At 34.0% G+C, this 15,780-nt stretch overlaps 1 protein-coding gene across 3 annotated transcripts in view; it reads left to right on the top strand.

Annotated features, from left to right (window-relative positions):
* BBS7 (Bardet-Biedl syndrome 7) overlaps nucleotides 1-15,780 on the top strand; it is a 44,320-nt gene that overhangs the window by 17,947 nt on the left and 10,593 nt on the right. For all 3 annotated transcript variants that reach the window (XM_027103626.1, XM_027103627.1, XM_027103624.1), the window contains 6 exons: nucleotides 541-671; nucleotides 4,633-4,717; nucleotides 5,464-5,566; nucleotides 7,215-7,407; nucleotides 8,631-8,705; nucleotides 11,674-11,739. In XM_027103626.1, the coding sequence (XP_026959427.1) occupies nucleotides 541-671; nucleotides 4,633-4,717; nucleotides 5,464-5,566; nucleotides 7,215-7,407; nucleotides 8,631-8,705; nucleotides 11,674-11,739 (653 nt within the window). The remainder of the gene's footprint in view (nucleotides 1-540; nucleotides 672-4,632; nucleotides 4,718-5,463; nucleotides 5,567-7,214; nucleotides 7,408-8,630; nucleotides 8,706-11,673; nucleotides 11,740-15,780) is intronic.

The raw sequence follows: 15,780 nt of genomic DNA, 5'->3' as shown, positions 1-15,780 counted from the left end.
GGCATGGAGTTCAATTGGGAATTTATTGTTATAGTTGTTTTGGTTTGGTTTTTTTAAATTTTTATTTATTTATTTGTTTTTTTATATTTGCCCGTGTTGGGTCTTTGTTGCTGCGCTCAGGCTTTCTCTAGTTGCGGCGAGCGGAGGCTACTCTTTGTTGCGGTGCGTGGGCTTCTCGTTGTGGCTTCTCTTGTTGTAGAGCACGGGCTCTAGGCGTGTGGGCTTCAGTAGTTGTGGCACATGGGCTCAGTAGTTGTGGCTTGCGGGCTCTAGAGCAGAGGCTCAGTAGTTGTGGCGCCTGGGCTTAGTTGCTCCGCGGCACATGGGATCTTCCTGGCCCAGGGCTCAAACCCGTGTCTCCTGCTTCAGCAGGCGGATTCTTAACCACCGCGCCACCAGGGAAGCCCTATAGTTGTTTTAATTTACCCTAGTTTTTTTTTCCTACACTGATTTGATATATATTTTTTTTCATTCATACTTGGTATATTTTTTACTATAATATCAATTTTATTGATAACTTATCATTTACCTTTTTTAAAGGTATTTTGTGTATTGACAGCTTTGACATTGTGGGTGATGGGGTTAAAGATTTACTTGTTGGAAGAGATGATGGAATGGTGGAAGTGTATAGTTTTGATAATGCAAATGAGCCTGTTCTACGATTTGATCAGGTAAGTTCACTTTTAAAAGGACTATATATGCTTATTATTCATGAAACAATTATAGAGATGACTGACTTTGTGTTTTATTAAATGAAATATATTAAAATCTTGTGTTTGGCTTAAAATATCTCTGCTTTGACATTATCAAAATCTTCTCTAGACTACTCTTATGTTTGAATAAATGACTATTGCCCTCAAGCTGAACAATAAATTACTTTTTTATTTGATTTCTAAATACTGTATATGCAAATTATTATATGTATTACCTTAGTTTCTATGATGCATAATAGATTACAGGAGTAACATTTATATGTTTAGGTAGCATAAATGAGATTGTGTTGTTTTAAAGTGATCAGGTTTTAGGAATAAACTTCGTATTGTTAAGACAATATCAAAAATATCCTTAAGCTGAGAGGGAAAAGTAGCAATTTCACTTCTCGCCACCCAAGATCCACAGTATGAGAAGAAATACTAGATAAGAGTAATTTTTAGTTCACAAATTTTAAGTGTAATTAAGCTTGTTTATCCCAAGGTGCAGAGTCACATGGAGAAGCATTCTGGCATAAACTGAATCTTTCATTTTCATAAAGTGGTGTTCTCCTGTCCAGGGTTTCCCCATCCTGCCTCATGCATGATGTATTGAGGCTGTTTAACGGCAGCAACAAAAAACCACAACTCAGTATGAACTTTTCTTTCTTTGTCTAATTTCTCTAATAGTGGTAAATTTCTCCCAGTACCTACTTTAATTGCATATCAGTAAATAACAGATGTTTTGGTACATAAAGTGTATTATTATTTAGGTAATATGGGGATAAAAACATTATACAACTTATTTTCTGGATTTATTTTGTACTTGTTCATCTTTCTTTGGTGCACAAAGTTACCTTGCTAATGATGCAAATAATAGTTTAGGCTTAAAAGTACATAATAATCCTGTGTTGGTGATCTCCCATTTTTTTATCATCAACCCCTGAGAAACTTTCCTATTTAGACCCCAAGTTTCCTCTTTGACTTCTATTCCAAACCCCAGTAATGACATAGCATGTCTCCCCTCTGCCAGGTGTGGCACTAAGAATTCCTGTCTTCCCAATCTTTCTTCTGTTTGTCTGATGATAGAGGTACTGCTTCCATGTTGTGTTAAGGCTGCGAATATGCTGCCTCATCTTGATTCATGATGTCACTCTCTTTATTGTTTTCCTAATCAGGAGAAGTCCTCTTATCTGACATAGTCTGGACTGATGGTTAATCAAAAGAGTTAAGGAGCAGATCATAAAAAGACAATATGTACATACCTTAAACATCACATTTTAATTTAAACTTATAAATATATATTTATTCACCAATATTTTGAGCAGTGACCAAGGTCTTTTCTTGTGAGTTCCCCTAATTGGCATTCCATGTTGTTACTTACATAAAGCATGTCTATACTATGTTGTCTATGATCTCCTGTGTTATGGTTCTATGACTGTTTTTTTTAAGGTGTAAGTTGAATTACCTAAATCTACAACTCCAAGACTTTTATAAAAAGGTACTTGAAGTACATAAGATAAATGAATTTCATTAAAATGTTGTATTGACAAAAAAAATGTAGAAATTAACAGTTTTTTAATTTTTATAACTTTTTCTGAGTACATTAGGTTAAATAAGGTACTTCTAAGTGAGTGAAAGAGTAAGTTATAATTAATAGTCACTCAATAAACCACTCAGAAAGTGAGAATGTGTGTGACTCTTGACTCAGTAAAACATTCTTCTGTAGTCAGCTGGTTTCCAGTGTTTTGCTTTCAATATATAGAAGGAGGACCTAATCAAGGTGTCAGATGATACACCATTAAACATTTTCAGTGGTAGATCAGATGATTTTAGGTATGTAACTTGGAAGATATTTAAACAATAGAGTGAACTTTTTACAACAAAATTTCTTTTAGTCTCATCAATATCTTTATGGCACTAAGCTCGATTAGTGCTTCTATCTATGAAAATGAAGAAAGAATAGGACTGATGTTGAACTCAGTCTCATTCTACCAATATATAATTAATACTCATTGTGGTACATGAATAATTTAGAAGGAAAAACTGTCCTATTGTCTCATGAGATACATTTCCTGTAGAATTTTGTTTTAGTGGTTAGTTATTAGTTAAAAATATAAAACATATATTTGTCGATCAATTGTGAAATACTAATAATTAGACAATAGAAATTTCTAATTCTTAGAGTTTTTAATCACAGAAGATAAAAAAATTCTATTTCTTTTTTCTTGGTTGCAGAGAAGTATAAAAGAATTTCAAGCATATGAGTACATTACATTAAGATAAATATATGTGGGGGAAGTGGAGTGAAAATAGAAGTTTAGGGAACAATGTAAAATTTCCAGCTGTGAAAGAACGATTTGTTTTTTTCATTTTTAAGTCAATTGTGTGTATAAATTTGTCTTGATATTTAGATTCATTGGGTATGATTGGAGTGTGATTATGTGACAGTTTTATTTTAAAATTATAATCTCTAAAACTTCCAGATATTACATTCTTTGTAACTATTTAAAGTGGTGATGAAAATCTGAAAGTCAGTTTAAAAATGTACACAGGGATGGATGCAGTTTTGTTTGTTTTTTCAGAATTAACTTTAGCGAGAACATGAACAAAAAAGTTTGAAGAATTCTAGTGTATATGAAATCCACTGGGACACTTGTTAAAAATGCACTTGTTGGGGAATTCCCTGGTGGTCCAGTGGTTAGGACTCTGCACTTCCCTTGCAGTGCGCACAGGTTCCATCCCTGATCGGGGAGCTAAGATTCCTGCAAAATGTGCAGTGTGGCCAAAAAAAAAAAGAAAAAAAATGCACCTATGAACCTAACTTCATGCAAATGTATAGTCAAACCTTTGTCACTTGAATCTCTCAGGTAATTAGCTCAGGAACAGCTAAGACAGCCTGATTTGCAGAATAGCTCAGAGGTTTGCCTCTTACAGGGAGGATGAAGAGAACTAGCATTTTTAATGCTGGTGTCCATTCCCTGTACCTTCCCCTTTAGGACAATGGTTCTGGGCCTTGCTTGATAATAATTACCTGGCAGAGCTACTGGTCAAACTCATTAATGGGTTGCCAACACATTTTTTTTTAAATGAAAGAGAATAGATTAGAATATATCAGAGTGCAACACAAACCTTTTAAGTTATGTCTGTTGTTGTGTATGTTCATGTGTGAATTATACCAGATTGCAATATGAAACTTATTGCTTGCTTTCCAAATCGCTTGAAAGCCACTGACCTAGAGTGCTTGTTAAAAATACAGATTCCTAGTTGACTCACCCAAATGATTATTGTCAGGCAAGTTTGGGAAGTATTGCTTAAAAGAGATATAAACCCTGAAGCATCTGAAAAACTTGGTCTCCATAGTAGCAAGTTGTCTAAAGTTCCCATGTAAGCTAGCGTCTTCTTTATTCTTCTAAAAAACTATTTGGAGAAAACACATGAGAGGTGGTCTGTGGAATTCAGGTAATAAACTAAATGTATTGAGAGTTTTGCTTATGTAATTTTTTTTTTTTTTTTTTTTTTTGGCCACGTGGCTTGTAGGATCCTAGTTTCCTGACAAGGGATGGAACCCAGGCTCCCTGCAGTGGAAGCATGGAGTCCTAACCACTGGACTGCCAGGGAATTCCCGCTTATGTCATTTTTTTAAAAAAACTTATTTCTTTATATAAATAAATGATTTTGCTCATTAGATGATTACTGTAGCTGAGTGGTACACACAAATATATGAATCATTTTCAATCTTCTTTCCCCAAATTAAAAAGCACTGGAATTTTCAGCCATTTGTGTAGGATTTTCACCTTTCCAATCTCAGTGTCTACACATAATAAGTATTCAATAAATATATGTTGAATGTTGGGAGACAGCAAAATAAGTTTTGTGGCTTATTATTTCACATATCTGTGAAATTTTATTAATGACGTGCTTGATCTTAAATTTATTTTAGACGTTGTCTGAGAGTGTCACATCTATCCAGGGTGGTTGTGTAGGGAAAGATGGCTATGATGAAATCGTGGTATCCACATATTCAGGTAAGGTAAATGGTAATAGCTAGTTGAAGAAAGAATCAATAATAAAAAAATATAAATTTAATAAATTGCTTTTGATGATTGCTTTTTAAAATGTTTATTAGTAAGTCACTCTTACCTACAGCATTAAAAGCTCTAATGGTTAAAAAATAAGAAAGGAAGGAGTAGGTGTATTGATTTATAAAACAGTTAATATTTGAATAATACTTTTTAAAAGTACTTAGTATATCTCTAGCATCTTTGAAAATTAAATGATATCCTTTGGTTTAAAAAGAATATTTACTGAAATTTAGTTTGTTTTGTTACTGTGTACATTTCTTATAAAACTTGCTTGCTTTTGAGTAGGTCATTTTTGTATTCTCACAATAGTTATATGAGAGTTTAACTTGCCATGAAAATAATTTTTGAAAGACAACTTTTATTCATCAGCTGTTTTTGGCATTTGCCTAGAATGTGTTGACTTATTCCATACTTGAAAACTAAAACTTTAAATTGAGAAGCGAAAGATTTCCTTAATCGTAGTATTACAGTATTTCAGGCAAAACAAAAATGGTATCCAAAGTAATTTCTTTATGGTTTGAATATCTTCTAGCTTGATTTCTTTTGCGTTTTGTTTTGTCTTGTTGTTTGAAAAGGAATAAGTCCAAGACTAAGTGAGGTTGATGTTGGTGGACACAGGGGCATGTATCTTGGGTTTCTTTTAACACTAGCAGCACTTAATGGTGCACGATTGTAATTCATCTCTGCAGGCTGGGTTACAGGTCTGACAACAGAGCCTATTCATAAGGAAAGTGGACCGGGAGAAGAACTAAAAATTAATCAGGAGATGCAGAATAAAATTTCTTCGTTACGGTAATTTTGGATTTTTGTTTGCTTCTTTTTTTTTTTCAATTCATAAAGTGTGTGATTGTTGTTTTTTTCTTATTTATAAATGCAGTATATTTTATTGGAAGGAATTATACATTTAATTAGTTTATGACCTTTTTAAATAAAAGCTTATCAGTTTGAGAAAATTAGCAGTAAGTGCTGATTAATATTTTGGAGTTAGAAATACACTTTTTATATGTTTTATTCTATGTTGTTTTTTTCTTAGCTCAAGAATTGTATTTTTTCATTCATTTATTATAAACAGTTACAGTGTTTTTTTTGTTTGTTTGTTTTCATAGACATTAGAAAGAAACCAACACAGATGGCTCTGTTCCTCATTAATTCTCATGTTTACTGCTCTTGTGGACCCTTCTGAGTCTGTAACTTTGGTTTATAAGTTTTCTTACTGGAAATGAGTAATGTTGACTCTCTTAGACACAGGGATTGCTTTCATGACCTGTTCAATTTGACAAGTCCTGTGAAAATGGCCTCAAGGAAAATTGCTGCATACAGTGAAGAAGTGGGAGTCGCTGAAACTTTTAATGACTATTCTCCTTACCCTAGCCCTTCAGCCCTCAGCCCTCAGGAGTGAGGGCTGATCCTTTTTTGGTGGTAGTTGATGGCTACAGAAGTTTTTGAGGCAACCAAATGCCACAAGTACTAGTTCACTAAAGCCACACCACCAGTTCACCACAAACCAGTTCACCAAAGTCACCAAGAGAGAAAGCTCTAATGTTCATGCAGCAAGGACACCAAGGAGAGTTAATGCACTACTATCTCATGTCCTCAGTACAATACCTCATATTTATAACCAAGTCAGCCCCCTCCTGATTCCACTGGAATGTACGTTCACGAGAAGCTTATGTCTATTTTGTTCATTCAGCACCCGGATCCTAAGTACATAGAGTCACTCAGTAAATATTTCTTGGGCGAATGAATCTTTTCTTTTGTTTAGTGCACAAATCCCTTCCAAGCGCCTTCCCAGACTTTTCCCCCTCAATTGGGGCTAGTAGCTAAACCTCATGTTGTTCTACCCTAGTTACTATTTACTTCATTTCCTTTCCCTTTAACTGGAGCAGCTCTAAGCAATGCCTGCACAGTTCAATCTCCAGCACTTGGTAGAACTTCAGCTGTACCTCTGGCTCGTGATTATCCTTGTGGTCTCCAATATATTCATACTCAGCAGCCTTCTTATTTTGTCTTTTGCCCCTAATGTCTTACTGAAAGGTACATGTTTACTGATTTCACACGTTCTGTGTCTTCTTATTAAATCTAATATGTTCCTCTACCCCAGAACAATCAGTTTCTTTTCTGATTAGTGCTATATGTGACTGTAACCAGATTCATGTATTAGGATTGATTATTTGCAGCCTGCCTTGATTCTTACAATGCCTTATTAATATTGCTGGTGTGGGGCTGAGTAGATGTTTTAATTTTTAGATCAGAGTTAAATAATGTGGAACCATTAGGTCAGTCACAGAAGTAAAAATTTTGTTCCTATTAGTGTTATAGTTCTAACTCAACCAATAAAAATGCATTTTGCAGCAGTAAATGTCTCAGACTTTTGTAAATATTCTAAGGATCTCAAATGTTTATACTTATAGGTGACAAATTTGTATATATTTTCCTCTAGAAGTGAGTTGGAACATCTGCAATATAAGGTACTACAGGAAAGAGAGAAATATCAACAGTCTTCTCAATCAAGCAAAGCAAAATCAGCAGTACCTTCATTTAGTGTAAATGACAAGTTTACATTAAATAAAGATGATGCCAGCTACAGCCTTATCTTAGAGGTTCAGACGGCGATAGATAATGTCTTAATACAAGTAAGCAAAATGTCTAATTTCTTTGTTTTATGGCTGGATCTATTTTGCAAACAAGTCATATGCACTAATTATTATTGAACACTTTTAAACGGTGATTTTAAATGTTTATCTTAATCTTGCATTAGCTAATCAGTTGGCTCATAGATTATTTAAATTATGTCTTTATTTTTTATTTATCCCGTACATATTAAACAAAAGACCAATGGACTTAAGTTTCAGGAAGACCTAGAAAGGACATTAAAGATTTGTTCTCTGGTTAGCCTTTAGGAGAATCTTAACAGAGATGTGACTTAGAAAACTCCAGTATTTTATATCCTTATTAGAACCTTTTTTAAGCTCCAACTACTAAAATAATACAGCCTGCTCATTAACCATCAGTTTCTAGGTAGATAATCTCAAAAGGTGAAACTTAGGGATAATAATGTATAACTCCATTTATCAATGTATTTAATTCTTTTTTCTTTTTTTTATTATTAGTTTTTTTAAATTTTTATTTTACATTGGAGTATGGGTGCCTAACAATTATTTTTTCTTTAAATTGGAAGATATTCAGGGAGTGGAAAAGGATGATAGTAGGATGAATGGAAAATAAGCAAGATGGAAAACCCATCAGAAAATGAGAAAAGAATAAAGAGGAAGAAGACAAAGTTTTAAAAGATGTGGGGGAGAGATCAGATTATTAATTAAAACTTAGAGGCAGAAATGTCTCTCAGGTAATGCTAGCTCAAGGGCTACTGCATTGAACAACTCCAGAAGCACCATTCACACAGAACACAGTGCAACAGCATTGTCCTAGAAGCTACCTCTCTGGAGGAGACCAAAAATTATCCCCTTTCTGTGTTACAGGTGAAGTAAGAAATGATAAAAGTGAACTGATATAGCAAGAATAGTCATATGATTATTTGCAGCCCATGGTAACATTTTTAGCACTGACAAAAAAAAGTAGGAAGAGTATACTTTAAAGAGAGTGATGAGAGATGAAATTCTGTGATCTGATTAATCCAAATTAGAAAAAAATAGGTCATTGTAATATAACTCTTATTCTTTATTATATTTATTTTCTAGAAGTGCATATTATCAAATACAAGTTAAGAGAGTTCATACTGTCAAATTTAGAGACAAACGTAAACTAGGGCTAAGGAGAACCCTTAGAGAAAATATGTGTTGTGAGAATTTTTAGTTTTTCATCTAAACCTTTTTTTTTCTTTTAATATTGACTGTAGAGTGATGTTCCAATAGATTTACTAGATGTGGATAAAAATTCTGCTGTTGTCAGCTTTAGCAGCTGTGATTCTGAGGTGAGTAAAAATATAAAAAATTCTTCAAATGCTTTCATTTCCATTATGCCATTTTGTATAAAGCCTGTAAATGCTACTAGTGTTTGATGTTTCTTCTGTATTTCCTTTCATAACCCTTCCCTCAAAATCTGCTTCTACTCTCTTTCCCTATCCTCAGAAAATCCAGAAACTGGAGTGTTGTCCTAAATTCCTTCCTCTCTCTGATCTGTTAAATCCAGTTACAGTAGTTCCCTCTTTTTCTGCTGGAGATACATTCCAAGATCCCCAATGGATGCCTGAAATCAGAATAGTACGGAACCTCTGTATGATACGGTGTTTCTTTCAGCATCACTATTTTTGCACTTTGGAGCTGTTATTAAGTAAAACATGGGTTATTTGACACAAGCACTGCAATACCATGAAGGTTGGTCTATGTGATAACTGAGATGGTTCCTAAGTGGCTAACGGGCGGGTAGCATATACAGCATGAATATGGGATGATTCATGTCCCAGACAGGATGGAATGGGATGTCACAGGTTCTCATCACACTACTCAGAACGGTGTGCAATTTAAAACTTATGAATTGCTTATTTCTGCAATTTTCTGTTTAATATTTTCAGACCACAGTCGACCGTGGGTAACTGAAACCCTGAAAAGTGAAACCACAGATAAGGGGGGGTGCTGCTGTAGTCACTAATTTTTGTCATTTCTACCTCCTTGCTCTTCTACGTCTACTCTGCTTCATTTGCACTTCTGTTAATCTTCCAGGCCCTCATAATGCTTTTGCTTGAACTCCTCGTCTGCCAGTTTCTGTGCCTCCAGTGTTGCCTGTCACCTCCAGGCTATGCTGTGCACTGCCACCAGAGAGGCCTTCCTAAAAGACAAACATCCCTGTGTCATTCCTTTTCTCAAAACCTTTTAAAGATTCCCTATTTCCTGAGCTGCATGTAGGTCAAGATTCCTCACTGTAGCATAAAAAACTTTCTGTAATTCAGCTCTTGATTACATCTCCAACTTAATCTCTCACCAGCTGCTACCTTCCCTCCCATGCACATGATTTCTGCCAAACTGAAGTTCTTAAAATTTCTTGAAAATGCTATACAGCTTCACACATTCCTACATTTAAACATGATCTGTTCCATCTGCCTGTCTTTCCTCACTTTTTCTTGTTGACTCTTGCTTAACCTTCATTCAACAGACATTTATTGAACACTTACTGTGTGCAAAGTACCTGGGATGAGACCATATCAGAGCTTTTGGACGTGCTTACTGTATCACTTCTTTCTGCATGGTACTGGCTGACTAGCAGTCTCAGAGCTTAGGTGTGGCTCCTGAAGAGAAGTTAGGGTTCAGAGAAGGTCTGGAGCAGCTGCATTGGAGAAGGCCAGCCAGAGCAGGAAATGGTGACTGGAGTTGGCATTAAAAAGGGAAGGATAGGGCTTCCCTGGTGGAAGGGTTCGTGCCCCAGTCTGGGAGGATCCCACATGCCGCGGAGCGGCTGGGCCCGTGAGCCATGGCCGCTTAGCCTGCGCGTCTGGAGCCTGTGCTCCGCAGCGGGAGAGACCACAACAGTGAGAGGCCCGCGTACCGAAAAAAAACAAAAAAAAAAAAACAACAAAAAAAAAAAAGGAAGGATAACAAGAGTAGATAAAGAACAAAGTTGATAGTTATATTAGGGAATAATTTTCAAAATAATTTCAGAGTAAGGCTTTTTTTTTTTTGATAAGAGATTTTATGGCAGTTGTATTATTTATCATATGTGCTTTGTCATCCCTGTTTGAGAATAAAACATAAAAGGATTAAGACCTACATTTTTATGATGATTTAAAAAATCAAGTTAGTATGAACTTCAGATCTTTAATTCCTAAGTTACAGTGAAAGATTAACCTGTTTATATCACTGCAGGATTCTTTGAAATGAGTATTTCATACTAATTTAAAACCTATTTTCTAGAATGATGGCTTAAAAAACAAATCTTATGGAGATTTCAAGTATATACAGAAGGAGAAAGAATACTGTAATAACCTCCATGTACTCATCACTAACTTTAACATATGGCCAGTCTCGTTTTATGTTCTTTACCTTCTCCCTCCCCATCCCAAACCAAATTCCAGACATTTTATCGCCTTTAATTAATATATATAATTTTATCCATAAATACTTAAATATATAACATTTGTTTTTAATTACACACAAGTATATTTATTTTTAAGTTGACTGATCCTCTGTGTTTGCTGAGTTTAAATGATTTGAAATTAAAACATTTGAATTTTCTTTTTAACATTAGCATTCTTTTTATTTCTTCAGTATTTATTAAAAATAGGGAAATAGCAGTGCCTGAAAATTTCATATCAAATAGTTCACGTTGCTTTGTCTGATTTTGCAATTCATGCACACAGATATACTCTTCTGTTTTTAGTAGTTTATTATTCAATTTTAAGAAGTTATCATACTTGAAGTAACCTCTCCAATTTTGTTCAACAAATGTGTTGAATGCCTACAGTCTACCTGACACTATGCTAATTTTGCTGGGAATGCATAGATGAGATATTTCTCAGTTGTCTATAAGTATGTGTGAAAATCAAATACATTCAACACTGAACATTGATGTTTTTACCTTTATAATACAAACATTAGGAGTTTGCACTGCCAGTTAAATTTTTGGGAGAACAATTAATATTTTAAAGTGTTATTGGAGAGATTTAATATGGAAAGAGCACTGAGCTTTAGAGTCTTAAAGATACGAATTTGAATACCAGTGTTATTACTGGCATTTAGGAAATCTACCTAACCCTTCAAACCTCAATTTCTTCATCTGTTAAAACTTACCACATAGGGTTGTTTGTAGGAATAAGCATAAAGCTCATAGCATGGTCCCACCCAAATGATGGGTGCTCAGTAAAAATAAATATTATTATTACTGTTGGTGCTGTTGTTATTGTTAAAAACATAGATTCATCCTTTTCCTCAACTTTGAATTCTTCCTAGTCAAATGACAACTTTCTTCTCGCCACTTATCGGTGCCAGGCAAATACCACGAGGCTGGAACTCAAGGTAAAACTGTTTGAGATTACCTTTACTTGAAAGTTTGAACTTTCTTTTTTCCTTGGTAAATCTTGCAACATATGATATCATTTCTTTGCATTAAATTTCTCCCTGAAATGAGCATTTTGGAATAATGTCTTTTGAATGACCTATTAGGTTTTAATTCAGCCCAAACCACTCTCTTTTCTGTTAGCACTCAACCAGTCACGTTCTCTAAAATTACCAATCCTAAATTTCCTTTAACTGGAAATATTTTTTATAATTTTCTATTATGGAAAGTTTCAAGCATACATAAAAGTAATGATTCCAGTTTCGGCGATGATCAACTCATGACAATCCTGTTTATGCTGTCACTCTCCATTCCAAATTATTTTGAAGCAAATACAAAATACTTTATAATTTTATTAGTAAATATTTCAGTACATATGTTTAAAAGATAAGAACTCTTTTTTCTAAGTGATTATGTAAAATTTGTATTTTTTAAAAATTTTTTATTAGGGTATAGTTGATTTACAATGTTGTGTTAGTTTCAGGTGTACAGCAAAGTGAATCTGTTATGCATATACATATCTCCACGATAAGAACTCTTTTTAAAAACGTAACCACAATACTGTTATCACACCTAAGAAAAATAATAATAATTCCTTAGTATTATCAAATGTTTAGTGTAGTGTTTTTTTTTGTTTGTTTGATCCAATCATGGTCCAAATAAGGTAATTTGGTTATTGAAGTATCTGAGCGTTTGCCCTATATTTTCCTATTATCTGGATTTTTCTGATTGCATTCCAGTGATGTCATTACCAACTATTCCAGGGAAAATCTTTGAAGTTTCCTTTTGCAATTTACTAACATAATCACTTTTATAATTAAATACTGATTGTAGCATACAAGTTTATTTTAGTTATTTAATTTTTAGTGTGAAATTTAAAAAAAAATTATTTTTGATATGTTTATGATCCAAAAATTAAGCACTATAACTGTTTCCTGATGTTCTGAAACTCAGAGTATGCTTTTCTCAAGAGAGATGCTATTGCACAATAACTTTTTCATATCTGGTTAAGGAAGTTCCAGTTAAAATGTAATTTTTTTCTAAACAATTTATTTTCATCTGTATAAGTTCCCTTTCATGTATTTTGAAAGAAAAATTGAAAACTGGTATAAGTTCTAAAGGAATATACTTCAGCATATTTATGTAACCTAATTAAACATTTAGATTACATTCACTGAGCTAGATTGTGCCAATAAATTAGGAAGTAGGCCTAAAAATATTAAAAACCTATGTTCCTTTTTAAAATTGGATACAATAACTTTAAAGTTCAGAGGAAAGAGTAAATGCCTGAAAAGAGCCAACAAAACTATGAAAAAGGAGAAAAGGTGGAACTTATCTTGCCCTATGGTAAAATGTACTATCAAACTACTATAATAAAAATAATGTGGGGTATTTACAAGGCCTAAATAAATAGGTCACACAACAAAATAAAGTTTACAAATATAGCCCAGCACATATTTATGGGAATTTAATGCCCAGCGTTTTTAGATAGGGAAAATTCTATTAAATTACTATTTTTATTTAAAAATTGCTTTTGGTGGGACTTCCCTGGTGGCACAGTGGTTAGACCCACAGCAACTAAGACCCAGTGCAGCCAAAGATAAATTAATTAATTAAAAAAATAAAAATTACTGTGCCATGGCACAGGGATATTGGCTTGGTGCTTTGTGACAGCCTGGAGGGGTGGGATAGGGAGGGTGGGAGGGAGGGAGACGCAAGAGTGAAGAGATATGGGAACATATGTATATGTATAACTGATTCACTTTGTTATAAAGCAGAAACTAACACACCATTGTAAAGCAATTATACCCCAATAAAGATGTTAAAAAAAAAAATTGCTATTGGTACAACTGGCATCCATCTGGAAGAATATTAAGTGGATTCTTATGCCATATATTATAAAAGATAAATTCAGATGAATTAAATACCTAGTTATTTTCAAAAAGAAGCTGTCTTCCAGATAATGGGTAAATATCAGAATATGAAGACTGCCTATAAGTTGTTTAAAAAGACTACCCAGGGTGGTCCAGTAGTTAAGAATCCACCTTCCAATGCAGGGGACGCGGGTTCAATCCCTGTTTGGGGAACTAAGATCCCACATGCCATGGGGCAACTAGGGCTGTGCACCGCAACTACTGAGCCTGTGTGCCACAGTTAGAGAGCCCGCGTGCTGCAACTACTGAGGCCATGCACTCTGGAGCCCACATGCCACAACTAGAGAGCCCACACACCACAACTTCTGAGCCCACACACTGCAATGAAACATCCCGCATACAACTAAGACCCAACGCAGCCAAAGAAAGAAAGAATCTTGTTCCTTAAAAAAAAAAAAGACTACCCAATTAGGAAAATAGGCCAATGTGGATAGGCAGTTTACAGAAGAGGGAATCAAAATAGCTAACAAATATTAAAAGAACATATTCTACCTCATTATCAGTTAGGGAAACTCAAAATAACAAAAATCAGTTTCCACTTGTCTAACAGATTGGCAAAAATTTTGAAAAAGCAGAATTACCAGGTGGCAGGATGAGGAAAAGGACACTCTCAATCATAGCTGAAGGAAATAAAAATTCTTATTGCTACTTTGGTAAAATAGGCTATAATCCCATTTGTTGGAATCTATTTCATAGCAATAAAATCACAGTATTGTACATACAGATATGTATATAATTAACTGCAGCATTGTTTGTAGAGGTAGAAAAGTTGAACCAAAGTGAACACTCAGTAATTTAATGTTTGAATAAATAGCTGTTTATCCATTTCATAGAATATTGCAGAGCTGCAATAAAGAATGAGTTGGTCAATTCCTGTTAACATGGAGCAAATTCCATGAAAAACACAAAATGCAGATAAAAGTCCTACATATGTATATATATATATTATCTATAATATGAAGAAATATATAAAAAGAAACATACCTCTCTGATATGATAGGTCATACAATAGGGGGAAGGTATGGGTGGGATGGGAGTGGGAAGGAGGTGATGGTATTAGGAGAGGCAGAGATAAGGGAAAAATCTGGTTATTAGAAATAAAAACAAAGATGTCTATGATATAAATAGAATTTAGTCATGTGAAGTTATGCATTTATTTTTGTACATCTGCATAGAGAGATGTATGAAAGAAAGGTTGACTATCAAAATAGCAATAATGATCATCTCTGGGTGGTAGGATTTCAGATTACTTATATGTAATCCTAATTTTTCTTCATTGTGTGGATTTTTAAAAAATGAATATGAAGTATATAATCAGAGAAAGCATGATGACTTTTCTTAATATTATGAACAATTATATTCTTTTTTTGAAGTTCATACTGCATTTACAGTTATTATAAAATATTGGCTATATTCCCCGTGTTGTACTAATTGTGAACTTATTGTGGAAAAATTTATGTGCCAGTGTAAGCTTACCCTTTAAAAAGAAACCCTAAAATATAGCTTTATCAGATCGATTTTTTATTTTCCTTCTGTATTTTTATTCTTTTCCTTATCTTTTCTCTCTTCCCATTCAGAACAATATTTTCAGTATAAAATTTGCAAAAAATCTTGCTTTAAACTTTTATTTATGTTTCCCATTTAGGTAAAACATTGATTTTTTTTCCTCACATGCCAGGAAAAGTATGAGCTGATGTATCAGTTAGATTAGAGAAGCTGCCTTTGTAATACAACAGGTACTACAATCCACTTCATGAATTGGAACAGAGAAGAGCTGAAAGGGACAGGAGGGAGAAACTTGACTGCTTTCTAACTCCTAAAATTAGGTCTTCATAATTTCATGAATTAGGGTTTTCTGTAAGTGTTTTAAATTCTCAGGATGTCCAACTAGCCATATTCAAAATAGCTTAAAAAGAATTTCCTAATCCAAATATGTCATAAGTAAATTGTGAGTATGCTTCTCTATTTTCATAGAAAGTCAAGAATTAAGTTCTTGGAAACATTTTTTTTTCTGTCAGTAGGTTTTTATAACAATAGCCATATGCTATAATACCCCTATTTCTGAGA

Source organism: Aethalodelphis obliquidens, unplaced genomic scaffold (genome assembly GCF_003676395.1).
Source record: "Aethalodelphis obliquidens isolate GAN/ISIS:26980383/991018 unplaced genomic scaffold, ASM367639v1 scaffold6, whole genome shotgun sequence".
Lineage (NCBI taxonomy): Eukaryota > Metazoa > Chordata > Mammalia > Artiodactyla > Delphinidae > Aethalodelphis > Aethalodelphis obliquidens.
This window is presented reverse-complemented; position numbering and strand designations above follow the sequence as displayed.